The 20,800-nt window shown below is 38.5% G+C and overlaps 1 protein-coding gene across 2 annotated transcripts in view; it reads right to left on the reverse strand.

Annotated features, from left to right (window-relative positions):
- Positions 1-427: 427 nt before the first annotated feature.
- The window catches only part of LOC137240078 (probable ATP-dependent RNA helicase spindle-E), a 339,630-nt gene continuing 319,257 nt past the window's right edge, over positions 428-20,800 (reverse strand). The window contains exons 3-5 of one of the 2 annotated variants that reach the window (XM_067765991.1): positions 1,419-3,146; positions 727-1,355; positions 428-664 (exon numbers count right to left, since the gene is read on the reverse strand). In XM_067765991.1, the coding sequence (XP_067622092.1) occupies positions 747-1,166 (420 nt within the window). In that variant the 5' untranslated portion in view covers positions 1,167-1,355; positions 1,419-3,146 and the 3' untranslated portion in view covers positions 428-664; positions 727-746. Of the gene's footprint in view, positions 665-726; positions 3,147-20,800 lie in introns of those variants that run through there. The other variant, XM_067765992.1, reaches the window with a different exon arrangement.

Below are 20,800 nucleotides of genomic sequence, written 5' to 3' on the forward strand. Positions count from 1 at the left end.
TATTTCGTTTGATCATCCATGATGAGCATAGGTTAATATTATGAAATATACCAATTTACTCATCAATGAACTTCAAAAGGGATTCCCAAAAGGTGATCGAAAAACGCCTTTCAGTTTTCGGATAATCAATGGTCTTCATATTGTGACTAGTTCTTCTGTTCCATTGTAAGAAAGTTCAATAGTAGGGAAATCCAAAATTTAGGCAACTCAAGGCAGAGTGGAAACTAACTAAAACGAAGTTTGTCTTCAATCAACAATAAGGGCTTGCGAGGGCCCTGCGAGATTGTATCTGGCACAATCATTCTCGTCGATACACCGACCCCCCCCCCCTTCCCACACCAATTCGCGATCGAATTTTCTTGAAAAACGTTAAAGAACCATTATAATTATTATCGATTTATTAACACTATGGTCCCATACATTCGCGACTCACCCTATCAGTTACTGGGTTCTTTGTACGACCAACTTAACAACTAAATATATATACAAGAAACATAATTGAGACCATTTTGAACTCAGCTTACAAGTAATCGAACGTATATCCTTCATTCTTTGACCAACGGTTCAATTCTCATCCGGTGGGAAGCGTGCTCGTTTGGTATGCGCCTCCATCTCAGAAGTGGGGGAAACCCCGCTCCCTAAGCAGCTGTACTACCTCATCAGCCTATATGAAAACAAATATTCATTTCATCATCCAGCATTGTATGTAATCAGGAAATCACTTACCTCGAAAAGCCAATTAGTTATTACGAGCGCCCGGTGAATCCAATTGTTGGTGTGCCTTGAATACCACCCAAATCCTTGTTACCACCACCGACGCCATCGGTCAGATCCCCATCCGTCACCATTAGACGTATATCAAGTGGCATGCCAGCCATTACACGTCCCATAAAACTCAAATCACCATCCTGTATAGAATAAACGCCATTAACTGTTGTGAAAAGTGCACCAACCTCTTTCAAAGTTAATACAGTATTATGTATATCGGAAAGATTTGGTGGTGTCAAAGCCAAACCAAGTATATCTGGTGGTGGACCCATATCGAGTAGTTTAGCTTTAAGGACGGCATTTTCCAGAGGGCAACGTAGCATTTCAGTTGTGCCAAATTCTTCCATATAATGCTCATAAAAGTTTTTTGAAACCAAACGATAGACACGTCCATTCATAACACGACCGGCACGCCCAGAACGCTGGCGACAATTCGCGCGTGATGCCCAATGCAATTGCAGCGAGGAAAAATGTGTTGCAGTATCAGTAATAAGTGATTTGGTCAAACAAAAATGATATAAGCACTGAATTTAGGAGGTTGGACATTTACAAAAAGAAGCTGAATTCGATATCCACGGTGATTGCAACTGAGAATTGGATAATTAAAACAAAGTGATACCGCACTGAGCGTCGCTAAAACAGAAACTTACAACGTGTCCCAAGATCAAAACGATACACTAGAAATGGTGAGCATAATGGTAAAGCCCAATCGTCCTGGAGTTGCTGATTTTCACATACGCATTAATGCATTGGAATTTCGCAATTTGGAAGAGCGTATTAGTCGCCCAATAGTCATACCATCCAATATACAATTCCATCGTAATGTAATCGATCGTTTCATAGACGTTTTCAAAGAACAAGTAACACATAATCCGATTTATATAGCAGATGGCATAGCTGATGGCATATCGATGTTTGTGCTATTAATGCGCCCCAAATCTGGTAATTAAAACTCGCGCACTTAGAAGAGCCGACGTGAGTCGACACGTAGCACTGGTGCCGGATTGCGACGAATAGTAAAGTAATCGGAGAACTCTCCAGCATTTATGGTAGCTGACACAAGTATAACTTTAACATCACGCGAACTGTACATAGCATTTTTCTGATAACAATCAAAAGAAAATCTATTTCTTGATCACATTCATGCACTTCATCAAGTATTATATGTGCGAATTGTTTGAGCGATCTTTCTTTGATCAGTTTTTGTAGTAGTACACCAGTTGTACAGTAAAGTAAGCGAGTATCTTCTGTGGTTCTGGCATGTAAACCAACCTGACCCCGCAAACATTTCGGACTCATCTCGTTGCAAATTGAAACGATATCTATCATAAACACCATCGTCCATTTTGTGTATTTTTGCTTTAACGTCATCTACGCCCTCACTCGAATCTTCAAGTTCATCCATACAAGTTGATAACGAGACACCATGGCGTGACGAGTGCCCTTCTTCCATTTGGACATCTTCATCACTCTCTAACATTCGCCTACGTTCTAGTTCAGCAACACGCTTTGAATATTGGTCACCAATATATTCCCGTTTAATAGGCCTGCCACTATCAATTTTGCCAGCCGTGGCTGTGACGCTGCCCGACACACAACCACGCGGCCCAAGTTCACGCTTAAAATCATCTGTAAAGTCAAAGAATTGTGCCACTTCATCCATTTTCCTATCACTTGTCTCCTGTAGACATAAAATAAGTGACTGAGCCTATAACAATTAACTTCTGTGAAACGAAGATATTGTGAAAGCTTTTTGCTTTAGCGTGTTTAGGTTGGTGGAGGATGTTTCAATAGATATTTCGGGAGCAACTGTTTTAAAACAAAAAATCCACCCTCCGCAGATTCAAAGTGGACTTCTACGCACAGGCTTACATACGTGCAGGTTGCTAATATGAGAATTGTCCAATTTAGTATTTTTGGACACCATTTTGTATTTACCACCCTCTAGAAATCGAATTTTTCACTCAGGTGGTGCCAGCAAATCACCCAAGTTGTAGCTGGGTACCTGAAAATAAAAAATAAATAAAATGAGAAGAAATTAGACAATTTATAAAATTATCAAAAGGGAACGATACCAGTATACTTACCAAGCACACGTTTTTCTTCATAATGAAAATTCATTCCAAATGTCTCTATACTCATATATATTGCGCGCGATCCCATGGGATCACAAGTCGGATCCGTGAGATCCAACATACTCGAGTGTTAGTACCCGAACATAAACAAAAACATATCAAACTCCCTAAGTTTTGGGGAACAGTGGTCTCGCTTTCATGATAGAAATTGGTTTTGTGTTTTGAAGTTCCGATAAAGTTTCGTCAGTTCTTTTAGCTTGGAATCCAAGCAAGAACAAAGCAATGTCATATATGCCTTAGATACTAAAAACAAGGGAAAAATTAAAATTTTTAGAAAAGACTATAAAAATGTATGTCGCGTCAGAACTCAGACGCGAGTTTTCCCTAAATACTTTCATGGCATGACCATTATGTATAATTACGCTGCCCAATGGGCAGCACCGCACAGCTGTCTCGCTCAACTCTGTGGTAGAGCTAACAGCTAATCGTTCCACCAACTACCGCACTCAGTAAAGTAGTCTATTCCCGCCCGGGTTGTTGAAATCAACAAACACGCCAAAATTTGATATTCTCACACAAAATGGCCAAAATCAACACAAAGATTGTTCCAGGGCAGCGAATAAAGGCCACTTTACATCTGTCGCGCATTTTTATTTGCACGACGTCGCTTAAACGACAATCTCATTCACGAGCTCTGAATTACAAAGAGCCGTGACAACACACGGATTTACCATGACATAGCGCATCTAACCGCGTGTTGTCTGCATTAAGCAACCACCAACAAAACGTCGTTGCTCAATAATCTTTATTTTTTGAGGCTTTTGATGGTTTCAATATTAGAATTTTCATTCTGATGAAAATATTTTCAAAACTAAAGATATTTTAAGGCGTATGTCAATAAAAGCTTACTAAACCTAACAGTGGTTTCAACCACTACACGTCATTATATCGGCAGAATAACTTAACCAGATTATTCATCCCAAACAAACCCTTTATCCCGATTACGCCAACCACAAGCTCAGCCAATTAAGCTCCTTTTCTCCGCCCATAAGCCACCCAACCTAAGGGAATCTACGAATGCTCTACTAACAATTTGACATTCCAGAATGACTGGATTATCCCACAAACGCCCCAAGTCGGAGGCACGCGGCAACACATTCAGCGTCCCATGCCGGCTATGTGAAAAATCGCACAGCATAAGGCTCTGCCCGATTTACCGGGGCATGACGAACATGGATCGGCTAAAGACGATTATGGATTTGAGATACTGCACAATTTGCTTATCCCCATTCCACCAACGGAAGACATGTCCCAGCGAAGATCGCTGTCATCGGTGCAACGAGCAGCACCACACTTCAACACACCTCGACGACGTTCCACCACCGTCCCACGAAAGTGATGGCGAAGAGAGCTCCGACGGGGCTCTATCAATCCCCGTCACGGAGCAAACCCTGTGGGAAGCGGACGTCGCCGAAGAAGAGATCGAACGACGGGAAGATCTTACTGCAATAGTAGAAACAACACCAACGGGCGGTTCAGGACCACAACGTTTCCGACCGCTACTACACCACGAAAAGCCTTCAAACGTACAACGCGGGGATGGCGGGGAGACACGTCCTTTCCCCCCATCGCACCGCTCTTCCAGGGGGCGCCGTGGCGGCGCGGAACCGCGTCCGTCCCGCTCGTCACGACGGTCAGTTGGTAGGGCGGCCCCGTATAACGCTCATGCCCAAGTAACCACTCTCGCGCGCCAAACAACAACCCCAGCCGGTTTTAGAACGGGACACCTCCGGCAGGCGCCTCGAGCAACAACCATTACACGCGCATTTGTAGCCATAGCTCCAACGGCGGTCGTTCGGATAGCAGCAGGAGGGAAGCTCCACGCAGTACGCGCCCTCATCGATCCGTGCGCTCCGAATTCAATCATGGATGCAACCCTAGCAAAGGACCTCGGGTTAGAGCGTACCGGCATGTCCTATCACGTGAAGTGCACGCTTGTTCTGCGAGGGAAATACGGGGTAACGGGAGCAGTGACGACCCAGGCCACAGTGGTGGAACGATATTCACGGCTTAGTCCGACAGCGACTCTGGATCCATCGGTAGCCACGCCATTCCAATTTATGAAGCTGGTGGATCCAGCTTTCCACCGGTCTACACCTGTCCGGCTCACACTGGGTGCCGATGTCTAAGCCATCCTAATGGTTAGCGGCACACCACCGTCGAACGTAGGCGGGCTGCTGACCCAAGCCACCATATTCGGCCTGGTAATATCCGGAGCTTTCCAGCAATAATATTCTGGCATCGCTCATTTACAGTTACTCTAATTTCCTACCAATGTCAAAAGTACATCTAATTAAACAGGTGCATCAAAACCAAGCAACCCCACGTACATGAACACTAACTTTCCTTTTTTATTCACAGCTCCGCCCAGATGCTGCATTAGTGGAGACCGGGATTTCACAGGAGATAACATTAGAATTTTAATTTACTTAAGTTATCCCGCATTGGGACGGTTGCTGGCATACTCATCAGTTTGTTTTTGTTCTTTCGAGTTGCTCGCGGCAAGGGGGCCACCAGCCTAAATATTCCTTACCACCCTAATGCACATTTTTAGCAATATTATTATTTACCGGTAACGGCCCACCCCTGCCGAGCGCTAACTTCAAAGGGAAAACTCGCCGAAAGTTAGCTATCGGCAGGTGGTTCGGTCCTTCTTTCGTTTTAAACTCTTTCTTCTGTTTTTGAACGTTCGAGCGCCAGCAGCTATCTCACAGGTGAGTTTCCTAACCATTTTCGAATTATAATTTCCACAAGTGTAAATCTTAAACTTTGAATTGTGTTTTAAATTGTAAATTGCCAAGTGAATTTATTTTGTATAATTTAACTCCTTGCCATTGTCACTTATTTTTTAATTTTCTATTTGCAATTAATCACTTGGATAAATTTGAATGTGCCAAGTGCATTTTGTATTTCCATTAATTTCTTTCTAATTGCACTACTGCATATTAAATCGGAATTGCTATTTATATTGTGAAATAATTAGCTTTCCTGACGAACAGAAAGTTTGTGAGTGTTTCACTTTTATAAACAAATATTGTAGCTCTTCGCTAATTGCCTTCTTTATATTTTATAAATAAATTGTAATTACTCGGTATTAATTCTTCCTTTTTATTTCTTTTATTTGCGTGCGATTGCGCCCCACGACACGGGTGCAACATTCCTCCCGCAAACATAATATATGAACAAACTTTTGAAATTGTTTGTATTTTTTGACTTATTTTTTCTTCAGAAAAAAATTTAAAAGGGTTGACAACTATTTCAATGTGTTGATACGTAATGTTAAGGCTTGGTTTCCTCGAAAGCGGTGCCGCTATATAGCAGCCGCTACATAGCGGTAGAGTATGTTGCCAAAAATGTTGCATGTAAAAGTAATTATGTGGAAACTAAGAAGACAGGGAAGTTCAGCCTAACGTAATATAGCGGCAGGGCATAAAATATTACGGCCGTCATGACGGTAGAAACTCGTTCATCACCGGTTTTTGCCACCGCTATTGTCAAAGCGCTGTACAATTTGTCAAATAATTGGAATTATTCATATATGTAATACTCCTATATTGCTACAAAAGGCTAGGTACATTTCCAAACATAGGAATGCCGATATATTACTGTTTGAACGTTTTTGTATTCAATAATCCAATGAACCTAAATTTAAATTTTTTTCTTGTCGCACTTATGCTGCTGCAATCACAAAAATTTTATAAGCTGTCTTGTTTTCGAATTTCGAATTCAAAACACATTGCGAGCATTTTCTATTGGCAATATAGGAGTATTACATACATATATGGCATTACTTATAAAATCAAAAAAAAAATTTTTGAATTAAAATTTTTGCTTGTACCTTTATTTAAATGAAATAAAAAATAAAACAAAACTGAAAAAACACGAAAAATATAAAATTTAATTTAGCGAATCGTCTGGCGTAACTGTTAGTAGTTTCCAACACAGCGGTGCGGCTGGAAACGGTGAGTATACCAGCCGCTCCTTAGCAGTCGTAACATAGCGGTACCGCTTTTGGAGGAAACAAAGCCCTTAAACATACTGAGGCGAATGTTGACATCACTAGGCTGTTAGTAAATAATCACGCGACAACAAAACCATGAAGAAGCCACTCTTATACACATGTCTACGTTAAAGCTAGCAACACTTATGTAGAAGGCGACGAAGGGATATCTCACAAAAAACACACACATGTAGTCATCAGCCGAAGTAGTTACTCACACATACATACGCATATGGCCATAATCTACAAATATACACGTATGCCGCTCCTAACCAAGCATGAGTTACAAGAGCTCTAGAAGTTGAAACGTTTAGACCTTTGGATAAATATGCGGATGAAGCAACGGAGAGTATAAAAGTAGCGCAAGCTGAGTATTCAGTAATCAGTTTGATTTAAAAACGCAATTAGTTGTGAAGTATAATTGTTATTGTGAAGTACCCTCAAGGAAGCCTAATAAAGACCATTTTGCATTATGTTACGTGGCTGACTGTTTGGGTGGTGAGGAGCGGCGGCAAGCAGGTATGCTTGCGGGCCGAGGCTAGCTCGTCGTCTTGGGCGGGGTATTGCACCACCGACCTCACCCGCAGCCACATGAACAAGAAAGGTTCATACCTGCATGTGTTGTAAAAGAAGGGAAAGCTGAAAAAGATGGAAACATTTCTGAGGGCAAATTTAAGAGAGGGGAAAAGATGAAGGCCTCTCCTTTCAGGTGGAGTCTACCCTCCCTCTGCAGTGTAACTTGCACCGCACCGTGGGCACTGTGCTGACTCCTGTTTACTTACAGTGCCCCCAAACCTGACACCAGTCTGTCCGTTTGTCACTCGGTCATAATTCCCTACCACTCACCTTTACCTTACCTGGCCACGCTCAAGCGCAGCACCAACACCAAAAAGTTAAATTTAGCCCTGCATTATTAAAATATAACGATTTCATCCATACATTATACAATTTATTCATAATTTAATCTGCTTAGAGCTGTACCCTAAAGCTATCTAATTCATTGCCTGAAAACAAATGATATTTGTAAGGATAAAAACTCGCTTAAAATTAATTTTCAAGAAAAAGCAAAACAAAATGATAACATACGAGTTCAATTAATTTCGATTCAATTCAATTCAAAACAATGGTTTGTAAAAGCAAACAAAAAAGTTAAAAAAAGGAAAAGAAGAGGGAGGTTCCTTATACTAGTAGAAAAATGGTTTATGAACCACCCTAATACGTTATCTTACTGACTACTATCTTAAAATCTATAGATATAAAATGCAAGCTAAGTGCAAAAAGGAAAAAAAGGTAAACAAAAAAATTTCAAACTCTAATCCCTGGCCTACCGCAAACTGACAAACAAACCCAAAATAAATTTTCTACGAAGTAAAAGTAGGTCATCTAAAAAGGTATGTAAATGCAATTGTATGTTTGAAAAATTATTATGTATGCACAATATTATTTTGGTTTCTTTTGTAACTGCCAATTCCTCTTCTACTTTTGCAAGACTAGGAATTGCCTGGCAATATATGTACACACATACATACGCGCACATATACTCTTCCAAATGTTAATTATTATCAACTCACCGTGTCACTCACTCCGTTGATGGCGCCTGCATGAAGTTGAGCCCGCGAGCTGCCAAAGAGAAAAACACTCAAAGTAAATATGCTCAATGCACATACATTTATCCTGCACACTATTCTTTCTACGTACTCAGCCAGACCACTCGCTGTTAGTTAGTTTTACTAGTAGTAATTCTACCAACGTGGTGGTAAAACGTGAAGTAAAAAAAAATGTATTCTAATGGACAACGGTAATCAGCGCAATTACATTTTTACAATATAACAATATCGCCTGAGTCATCCAACTCAGATTGCTCAACTCATTAGCAGTGCAATACACTTACGGTATTTCGATATTGGATACCTACTGACCTACTTAATGGTCAGCATATGCGAACTCAGATTACCCCTTGTCCATTCACACCAATCATTGACTTAGCCATAAAAATTACATACCTTTTAGCTTTAAGTTATAAATAAAAGAAAATATTAAATAAAGTCAGTTTTTGATTTACTACAAGCCAAAACAACGTGTTTCCTCTCCACATGGCTACCGTGACATTCGTTCTTGCGCTAAAAATTATAGAAAGCTAGTGCAAGTTTTTTTTCTTAATTAGAAATAGTCGGTGATATTAAACTAAAACACTAAAAACAAGACGTTACACACAATAAAAGAGTTTAAAACATTTTAAAAGCATTGGCTATTTAAATTTTCTTTCGACTTTAAGCAGTGTAAGCAAGTCTAGAGCAGAAATGATGATTGCAAAATGTACTAATTGTATTAATGAAAGAGCAAAAGTTGTTATTAAACTGACAAATGCTTTGCCGTATGATATATTTACAACAGTAAAGTGCCGATTTCTTAATTATGATTAAAACATTTTCATATATTTTGTGACGTACAAAAACATTTGTCAGAAAGCCGACGCATTTGCATCTGTGCGAAAAATTACAATTACAAAATGTTGCAAATATCGATGCTATTCTTAGTCTATGGGTGCATCAAACTACGCCCATTACAAATAATGTAGCCATCGAACATTATGAATCAAATAAAATATATGATGTGGCATGGAAATTAAATGCAGAAATATCATCGCACTGTGAACAGCGTGGAAGTTACAAATAAGAGCAGGTACTGGGAAGATATCAATTTGGAGATGAATAACGAGGAATTTTGGGAAGCTTTCGAGACCAGGTGAACGAACAAATTTTTATCAAGCACTCAGAAATCATTTTCCTGCAAAATTTTGAAAAATTCAAGTTAAGCCCTTTCCAACTTATACCAGGGTTGAGACATTTGAAATGAAACTAATCAAAATTAAAAATAAAAAATTATTCATCAATTTTAAATTTTTTGATTGATGAATAAAAAGTTATTTTTTATTCAAGCATTTCTTGAATAATGAATGACATTTTCTAGTTATTCAGAATATTCTAATTGATGATAAACGCCCATTCTTATTTTTGCAAATTTTGAATAAAGAGTTGAGTTATTATTCATTATTTACAAAATATGGAATAACAATAAAATTTTAGTTTTTATTCAGTTATCAAAAATAAAAAAATAAACCATCGAGATGCCCTGAAAATATACCCATATGCGTAACCAGTTCACGTGTAGTTCTGAAGCTTCTTAGGGTAATATTGGGATGATTTTGGGGAGTATTCGCGGGGTTTTTTGGAGGCCGTTTGGGGGAACTTTCTGGGACACTTTGGCATGGTTTAGGGGAGTACCTCGGGGTCCTCCCGGGGTCATTCCGTGACCTTTTTGGGACTCCCTCGGTGTAATTTGGGGGCCATTCCGGGATGATTTTGGGGACTCCCCTCGGGGTCATTTCGGGATCATTTGGGGGTCATATCGGGATGGTTTTGGGGACTCCCTCGGGGTCATTTGGGGTCATTCCGGGATCTTTTTGGAGACTCCCCTCGGGGTCATTTGGGGGTCATTCGTGGGTCATTCCGAGATCTTTTTGGGGACTCCCTCGGGTCATTTGGGGGTCATACCGGGATGGTTTTGGGGACTCCCTCGGGGTCATTTGGGGTTCATTCGTTGGTCATTCCGGGATCTTTTTGGGGACTCCCTCGGGGTCATTTGGGGGTCATTTGGGGAGTCATTTCGGGATGGTTTTGGGGACTCCCTCGAGGTCCTCCCGGGCTCATTTGGTGGTCATTCCGGGATCTTTTGGGGACTCCCTCGGGGTCATTTGGGGGTCGTTTCGGCATGGTTTTGGGGACTCCCTCGGTGTCATTTGGGGTCATTCCGGGATCTTTTTGGGGACTCCCTCGGGGTCATTTGGGTGTCATTCGTGGGTTAATCCGGGATCTTTTTGGGGACTCCCTCGGGGTCATTTGGGGTCATTCCGGGGTCTTTTTGGGGACTACCTCGGGGTCATTTGGGGTCATTCCGGGATCTTTTTGGGGACTCCCTCGGGGTCATTTGGGGGTCATTCGTGGGTCATTCCGGGATCTTTTTGGGGACTCCCTCGGGGTAATTTGGGGTCATTCCGGGGTCTTTTTGGGGACTACCTCGGGGTCATTTGGGGTCATTCCGGGATCTTTTTGGGGACTCCCTCGGGGTCATTTGGGGGTCATTCGTGGGTCATTCCGGGATCTTTTTGGGGACTCAACCGGGGTCATTTGGGGGTCATTTCGGGATGGTTTTGGGGACTCTCTCGGGGTCATTTTGGGATGGTTTTGGGGAATCCCTCGGGGTCATTTGGGGGTCATTCGTGGGTCATTCCGGGATCTTTTTGGGGACTCCCTCGGGGTCATTTGGGGGTCATTCGTGGGTCATTCCGGGATCTTTTTGGGGACTCCCTCGGGGTCATTTGGGGTCATTCCGGGATCTTTTTGGAGACTCCCTCGGGGTCATTTGGGGGTCATTCGTGGGTCATTCCGAGATCTTTTTGGGGACTCCCTCGGGGTCATTTGGGGGTCATTTCGGGATGGTTTTGGGGACTCTCTCGGGGTCATTTTGGGATGGTTTTGGGGAATCCCTCGGGGTCATTTGGGGGTCATTCGTGGGTCATTCTGGGATCTTTTTGGGGACTCCCTCGGGGTCATTTTGGGTCATTCCGGGGTCTTTTTGGGGACTAGCTCGGGGTCATTTGGGGTCGTTCCGGGATCTTTTTGGGGACTCCCTCGGGGTCATTTGGGGGTCATTCGTGGGTCATTCCGGGATCTTTTTGGGGACTCTGTCGGGGTCATTTCGGGACAAATAGACTCGATCTCCTGATTTTAAAGGTACTATAACGGTCTCATCCTGCGTCTCTATCACCCGCTGAAGATAGCCGTATGATACGACCTACATAACAATAAAAAAGTCTCAAGTGACATAACTTCGATATCTGCGTAATAAGAAAAAAAATTGTTTTAATTTGCATGTTTTCTTCTAGAGAATGCACGAAGAAGCTTATGAAAATCAATATAACCGTTCGAGCCGTCAGAAAAAATATGAAGACAATGTTGTTACCTACATATGTGCTCGAAAGTATTATTCCCCTTTCCACAGTTGAAATGCCGTCATTCAGAAAATTAATAGATGGTGAATAACTTTAATTGGGAGCGTGTCATTATTCTGTATCACAAAATTCTGTAAATTGCAAAAATTCTGCTTTCTAAAATTCTGCATTTTCAAAATGCTGCATGTCTAATGCGAAAAAATCTGCTTTATTCAGGTTTTGGGATTTTCGTCATACGCAGAAGTGTGTACTACGCAGAAGGACATCACCGTGGCTGTAGCCACGGTTATACCACACACCGGGACTTGGCATGGCGTAGCCCAGAGTTATTTTTTAACATTGTTAACATTAAATTTTAATAGAGAATTTTGGAAAGCAGAATTTTAAAAAGCAGAATTTTGTTTTTAGAATTTTGTACATACAGAATTTCGACACCGACCCACTTTAATTCACTTATACTGAGTGGTAAATACTTTTTAAGATCGCAGTTTTTTATTTTTATCATTTTAGGTAAAATGTATGTATATATGTACATATGTTTGTATGTATATATAAAATTACTGCAAATAAAAGGGATCCACATTAAGTTCGTGTGAATTCCAGGATCCCGGAAGGGTTCCGAACTGATCCCGAAATTATCAAAAATTACCCCGAGGGAGTCCCCAAATCATCCCCAAGTTACCCTCAAATGACCCCGAGGTATTCCCCAAAACCATCCCGAAATGACCCCCAAATGACCACGAGGGATTCCCCAAAACCATCCCAAAATGACCCCGAGAGAGTCCCCAAAAAGATCCCGGAATGACCCAAAATGACCCCGAGGGAGTCCCCAAAACCATCCCGGAATGACCCCCAAATAACCCCGAGGGAGTCCCCAAAAAGATCCCGGAATGACCCACGAATGACCCCCAAGTGCCCCCAAGGGAGTCCCCAAAACCATCCCCAAGTTACTCTCAAATGACCCCGAGGTATTCCCCAAAACCATCCCGAAATGACCCCCAAGTGACCACGAGGGATTCCCCAAAACCATCCCAAAATGACCCCGAGAGAGTCCCCAAAAAGATCCCGGAATGACCCAAAATGACCCCGAGGGAGTCCCCAAAACCATCCCGAAATGACCCCCAAATGACCCCGAGGGAGTCCCCAAAAAGATCCCGGAATGACCCCCAAATGACCCCGAGGGAGTCCCCAAAGAGATCCCGGAATGACCCCAAATGACACCGAGGGAGTCCCCAAAACCATCCCGAAATGACCCCGAGAGAGTCCCCAAAACCATCCCGAATTGACCCCCCAAATGACCCCGAGGTATTCCCCAAAACCATCCCGAAATGACCTCCAAATGACCCCGATGGAGACCCCAAAAAGATCCCGGAATGACCCTCAAATGACCCCGTTAGGACCCCGAGGGAGTCCCCAAAACCATCCCGAAATGACCCCCCAATGACCCCGAGGGAGTCCCCAAAAAGATCTCGGAATGACCCACGAATGACCTCCAAATGACCCCGACGGAGTCCCCAAAAAGATCCCGGAATGACCCACGAATGACCCCGAGGGAGTCCCCAAAAAGATCCCGGAATGACCCCAAATGACACCGAGGGAGTCCCCAAAACCATCCCGAAATTACCCCCTAATGACCCCGAGGGAGTCCCCAAAACCATCCCGAATTGACCCCCAAATGACCCCGAGGTATTCCCCAAAACCATCCCGAAATGACCCCCAAATGACCCCGATGGAGACCACAAAAAGATCCCGGAATGACCCTCAAATGACCCCGTTAGGACCCCGAGGGAGTCCCCAAAACCATCCCGAAATGACCCCCCAATGACCCTGAGGGAGTCCCCAAAAAGACCCCGGAATGACCCCAAATGACCCCGAGGGAGTCCCCAAAATATCCCGGAATGACCCACGAAGTACCCCCAAATGACCCCGAGGGAGTCCCCAAAAAGATCCCGGAATGACCCCAAATGACCCCGAGGGAGTCCCCAAAACCATCCCGAAATGACCCCGAGGGAGTCCCCAAAATCAATCCGGAATGGCCCCCAAATGACCCCGAGGGAGTCCCAAAAAGGTCACGGAAGGACCCCGAGGTACTCCCCTAAACCATGCCAAAGTGTCCCAGAAATTACCCCAAATGGCCCCCAAAAAACTCCGCGAATACTCCCCAAAATCATCTCAATATTACCTTAAGAAGCTTCAAAACTACACGCGAACTGTTTACGCATATGGGTATATTTTCAGGGCATCTCGATGGTTTATTTTTTATTTTTGAATAACTGAATAAAAACTAAAATTTTATTGTTATTCCAAATTTTGTAAATAATGAATAATAAGTCAACTATTTATTCAAAATTTGCAAAAATAAGAATGGGCGTTTATCATCAATTAGAATGTTTTGAATAACGAGAAAATGTTATTCATTATTCAAGAAATGCTTGAATAAAAAATACCATGTTATTCATCACTCAAGTTTTCTTGAATAATGAATAAAAATTTATTTTTTATTTTTTCGTCAATGGTTATTCAAATTTCTTGATAACGCCCATCCCTGACTTATACCAACACAACTGTATGTATTCTATTTTTAAATATATCTTATTTTCATCGTAAGCGAAAAATTTTGCTAAAACAAAGATTTTTTATGTAAATATTTTTCTAATGCTTTTAAGCGATAAACTTTTCTATTTCAATCAATTATTGTACTTTTATAATACAAAATGCTGTTAGAAAAACCGAAATATATTAAAAATTTAATATTGAATTTATCGTTCTCTTCGAAAACATTTACAATTTACATTTCACAGCTTAAATACTTATTAAAATTTAAATTAGATTTAAAACAAAAAATGTAATTTATTGAATAATATCGCTTATCACAGCAAATCCTTTTTAAGCCTCATTTAAGAAACATTTACAGAAATGCCTGGTTGCAAATACAAAAAAACAAAAAAATATTAAAAATACATTAAGGCAGTTCAGAGTTTTGTGCATTTGATAGTTGAAACAAGTTTTTTTTTTTCATTTGAAAACCTTTTTTAGATTTGGTTTTGATTGACAATGTTGAAAAAATTAACTCTGGTTTTTGATGTTGCGTATTTGCAATGACGGAGCAAATGCATATCCATATAAATTTTTCACGTTTTATGTAAAAGTACTACACCACACGGAGAGAATTGTGTGCAGAAACTATGCGGTATGGGCACAACTTATGCACAAATTGTCCACGAAAAATGACCAAGAACAGTTGTTCATAATCTATGCATACTTGTTCATAACTTAAGTTCAGCACTATGAGCATGTTTTATGAACAACTGGGCATAGATTGTGAACAACATTTTCATAGATTCTGAACAACTGGGAAAGATTATAAACAACTGGGCATAGATTATGAACAACATTTTCATAGGTTGTGAACAACTGGGAAAGACTATGAACAACTGGGCATAGATTATGAACAACATTTTCATAGGTTGTGAACAACTGGGAAATACTATGAACAACTGGGCATAGATTATGGACAGCATTTTCATATATTCTGAACAACTGGGAAAGACTATGAACAACTGGGCATAGGTTATGAACAACATTTTCATAGATTGTGAACAAATAGGAACACATTTTACACTTCCTGCTAATATTAAAGAAACAAAATTTCATTTTATTTTCAAATGTCTTTATTTCAAAATACAATTGCTTACTAACAAATATTATATATATACATATTAAAATAAAATAAATCATATACTTCAGTATTAACATGTTCATTTTATATAATTTATAAAGTCATTAATTTTTTTTACATTTCTGTAAAATTTTTATCATAAAACATAGTTTAGTGCTTAATATTGGATGAAGCTCAAAGGGTTTAGGAAATTCAATATCTGTAATGGATTTTAATACATAATATTGCGTTCTTTCCCCAATAATATAAGCATAATTGTAGTATCCTTTTTTATTATTTATATTTTTATTAAGAATATTCACATATAAAGAGTATAACTTCTTGAAGGTAAAAATTGAATCCAACTCAAAATTTTTGAAAATTAAAATATCAAAATTGAAAATTAAAATATTGGTGGAACATATTAAAATACAAATTTCAAAGTAACTTAAACACAAAGTTAAATAAAAATAAGAACCCTACATTACTCCCCCTTCCAGAGAATTAACATTAAATAAATTAAATGTGACTTTCTTCTTTGTTTTAATGTTATTGTGATGAGTGTTAGAGTTGTTAGGTAACGTTTCAATAATCGCTGGTTTTAGCCTGTCAATCGGGATAGTTTTGATCTCATTATCAATTTCTATTTTAAAATACTTCTTGTTTTTTTCAAGTATCTTGTATGGACCTTCATACGGTTGTTGTAAAGAACGCTTATTAATTAAACGAACAAAAACAAATTTACATGTTTGCAAATCTTTCGGAACATAAAAACCAACATTAGAGTTATGATGATTTAAACTTGAATGAACATTTCTAAATTTTTCACGTAATTTACCCAAAATTTCATTTGATGATGAATTTTCAGATGTTGGAACAATAAGTTCACCGGGTAATCTTAAATTTTGTCCAAGAACCATTTCAGCCGGTGTAGCCGAAATATCTTCTTTAAATGTTGATCGCAAACCTAACAGTATTAGAGGTAGCTCTCCATATCAATCTCTGGTTCCATTTGTAGCCATTAAAGAAGATTTCAATTGCCTATGAAATCGCTCTACCATGCCATTCGCTTGAGGATGATAAGCTGACGTTGTAATTTGATGACTACCTAATAACTTTGTTAATTCTGTAAACAATTTTGAAGTAAATTGAGCACCCTGATCAGTAGTTATTTCTAGAGGTACACCAAACCGAGATATATATTCACATAAAAATTTATTTGCAATTGTTTCTGCAGAAATTTCCCTTAATCCGTATGCTTCTGGCCAACGTGTGAATCTATCGATAATAGTCAAAATATAGCGATGTCCCTTTGAAATAGGTAAAGGTCCTACAATATCTAAATGAATATGTTCGAATCTTTTGTTCGGTATTGAAATTTTACTAACTGGTGACTTCGTATGTCGATAAACTTTAGATTTTTGACAACTAATAAATTCCTTGGACCATCTATTAATTTCTTTATTCATGTTTGGCCAAAAATATTTTTTTATAATTAGACGGCGAGTGGCTTTAGTACCCGGATGCACTATCCCATGTAACTTATCAAATACTGTTTTGCGTAAATTATTTGGAACGAACGGTCTAGGACAATCTCCGGATGATTCACACCATATATTGAAATTTAAAACAGGAATTTTAACTAATTTTAAATTTTGAAATGATTGTTGAGATACAAGATTGTTTAGCTCATCATCTTGTTGCTGTTCCTTTTCTAAAATTTTAAAATTAAGTTCTGAATTTTGAATTGCTTCTATTTCAAATGCCCTAGATAAAGTATCGGCTACTACATTTGCTTGTCCAGTAATATGCTGAATATCATTTGTAAATTGTGCAATAAATTCAAGATGTCTGGTTTGTCGTGGACTACGTTCAGTTTTTGAATTTAGAGCAAAAACTGAGGGCTTGTGATCAGTAAACACAGTGAATTCTCTTCCTTCTAATAGATATCGAAAATGTTTAATATTAAGATAAATTGCTAATAGCTCTCTATCAAAAGCACTATATTTCATTTCAGCTGGTGAAAGTTTCTTCGAATAGAATTCGAGAGGTTCAGACTTATTGTTGAAATTTTGTTGTAGAACACCACCGACTGCCGTATTGGATGCATCTACAGTTAAAGTTAATTTTGCATCTTTGCTAAAATGATTTAACAAGACCTTAGATGCAAACTTGTCTTTAATGCATTCAAACGCTTTAATAGATTTATCATCCCAAACTAGAGTTTTGTCTCGGTTTTTACTTGTTTTATTAATTAAATCATATATAACTCCAGTAAATTCGGCTAATTGTGAAATATATCTATGGTAATAGTTAACCATACCAATAAACTTTTGTGTTTATTTAATGGATTTTGGTAGTTCAAAATCTCGAATAGCTTTTATTCTATTTTCCGATGGGCGTATTCCTAATTCAGAAATACTATGTCCTAGAAAATCAATTCTAGTAACACCAAAAATGCATTTATTTGGTTTCACATTCAAACCATATTCACACAAACGTTCAAAAAGTATACGGAGATCTTTAATATGTTGCTCTTCACTCTCGCTAGCAACTAAAATATCATCTAATTCATTTACAACTTCATTGATGAATCTTTGAAAAGTTTGTGCTGAGTTCCTCAAACCAAAAGGCATTCGAATGAACTCAAACATGCCAAAAGGAGTAGTAATCGCCGTTTTATAAATATCTTCTTCTGCCATTGGAATTGATGATACGCTCTAACAAGATCTAATTTTGAAAATATCTTTTTATTTCTTAGATTAATATTAAAATCCTGAATATGTGGTAAAGGATAGCGGTCAGGAACAGTAACAGTATTAAGTCGTCTAAAATCACCACAGGGACGCCAATCATTACTTTCCTTTTTTGGTACTAAATGAAGTGGTGAAGCTACAGAAGAATTTGATGATCTACAAATTCCAGTTTTTACAAGAAAATCTAATTCAGCTTTAGCTACCTTAAATTTGATTGGGTCTAGACGTCTGGGCTTTGAGAAAGGAAGATTGCCTTCTGTAACAAGTCTATGAACTGTGGCGTTTTTAACTGGTTTTGAATAGTTTGGCTCTTCTATAAGAGAAGGAAATTCTTTCAACAATTTTGTGTATTGATTTTCTACTGAAAAAATTTTTGGAAGAGAGATGTTACAATAGTACGAAATTGTGTTAACTGATAAATTTGTTAATGGATCTATTAAACATTTGTTTTTAATATCAATAAGTAGTCCATATTTGCATAAAAAATCTGCACCTATAATCGGCTTTGCTATATCAGCTATCAAAAACACAAAAGGAAATTCCCGTCTTAAACCTAAATTAACATTTACAAGTTTTTTTCCATATGTAAAAATCGTTGAACCATTGGCTGCTGTTAAAATAATATCTGATGATTTTTTTGTACACGAGAATTTCGAAGCTGGAAGCACAGAAATTTCTGCCCCACTATCAATCAAAAATTTTAACCTGTTTTCTTTGTCAAATATAAATAAGCGACGAGTTGATATTTCTGAAATTCCGTTAGTTGTCGCTGCAACAACGGAACATTTTAGTTTGTTGGATTACTATTTTTTACAAACGCGCATGGTTCCTCACATCTCCTAGCTTTATTTCCGAATTTGTAATGATATCTACATAACCAGTTGGGATTATCACGAGATTTCGAACGATATCTAACAGGACTTCTAAAACTATTTCTACTTGTTGAACGTGATCTTGAATAATTCTGACTAATTTCTTTTTTAATTTCACTTAATTCCAAAGATAATTTTTGAAAATTTTCACAAATTAAAGATGTTGTCTTAACCAAATTAGTAATAATAGAATTTTCGCCTTTAGAATTTTGAGAACTGTTTATCAAAGCAATTTCATTTTTACTGAGAACTTCCCAAACGTTATCAGCTAATTTAGTTAGATCATTTATGTCATTGAAATTCGAACTTGTTAAAATTACATTCAAGTTTTTGGGTAATTTTCGCATCCAAAGTTTCTTTAACATTTCTTGGCTAAAATTAGAACCAGAAAGTAGAACTAAAGATCGGTAAAATTCTGAAGGCTTGCGATCACCCATTTCAGAATCAGACAACACTTTATCTAATTTTGCATTCTCACTTAAGGAATGTCTTTCGATCAAAGTTTGTTTTAATGCAGAATATTTATTTATTTCCGGTGGATTTTGAATAAAATACAAAATCGTCATTATGACATCCTGAGGTAATGCAGTAATAATATACTCATAATTGGTCGTTTCTTGAGTAATTTTTTTTAGTACTGAACTGCATTTCAGCATGTATGAACCATGCCTCAGGACAACTTGTCCAAAACTGAGGAAGTTTCACTGAAGTGGAAAAAATTTCGTTATTGTTTTCGTTCGCATATGGATTTATTAGATCATTTTGCGAAGAAACACCTTCTAAATCAATAAGCGAATCGTTAACCCGATGTGTTGGTGTAGACGTGTTTCTGTCGTTTGGTGGCGTGCGAAGCATAATTGAAATGGAATCTCAAAAATCAAAAAAATAATTTTTTAAAATAACGTTCAAAACTCAACGTTATTAAATGCAAAATATTCTTTTAAATCTCCAGAAGAAAGAGTTTACAATTATTTAAAATGTATTAAATTTTAATTTCAGATAAACCTTAACTAATATATTTATATATATATTTAAAATATATCAAAATTTATATACATAGTTCTGAATAACAGCTCACCATTTCTTCCTTATTTTGATTTGTTGTTGCTTGTTATATCTATCGTTATTGTTGTTATTGTTGTAACTTACGTTCTCTTTATGGAGCTGTGTTGACGGCTGACGGTGTTGTGTTAAACTCAGCGCACTTTTCCGGTTTTTTTAAGTTACCGGTAAGTCACTTTTGGAAATCTATTTCTGGATTTGAACGAATTTGCATTTGGTCTATTGCAATTCATGCACTTTTAATTAAAACATGAGTTGTTGAAAGCTCTTCTTGAATTGATGTGTTGTTGTCGGTGCTGCTGGGCTATTTGTTTGTACTTGTTGTTGTTTAATTTTGAGCTGCTATTGTTGAAATTTTCGGATTTATGTAGTTTTACGCCAAAACCAATATTTTTTTTTTTTTAATATTCCTTTCTTCTATAATTTCTGCTTTGAAATTGCTTTTGTTTTGTAATTCTAGTTTAAATGTTTATTGCCAATTGTCGTTCAACAATATGGTGTAACTGATAAAAATTATATATTGTAAATTCAAAAATTT

The sequence above is a fragment of the Eurosta solidaginis genome, chromosome 2 (assembly GCF_040869045.1).
Source record: "Eurosta solidaginis isolate ZX-2024a chromosome 2, ASM4086904v1, whole genome shotgun sequence".
NCBI lineage: Eukaryota > Metazoa > Arthropoda > Insecta > Diptera > Tephritidae > Eurosta > Eurosta solidaginis.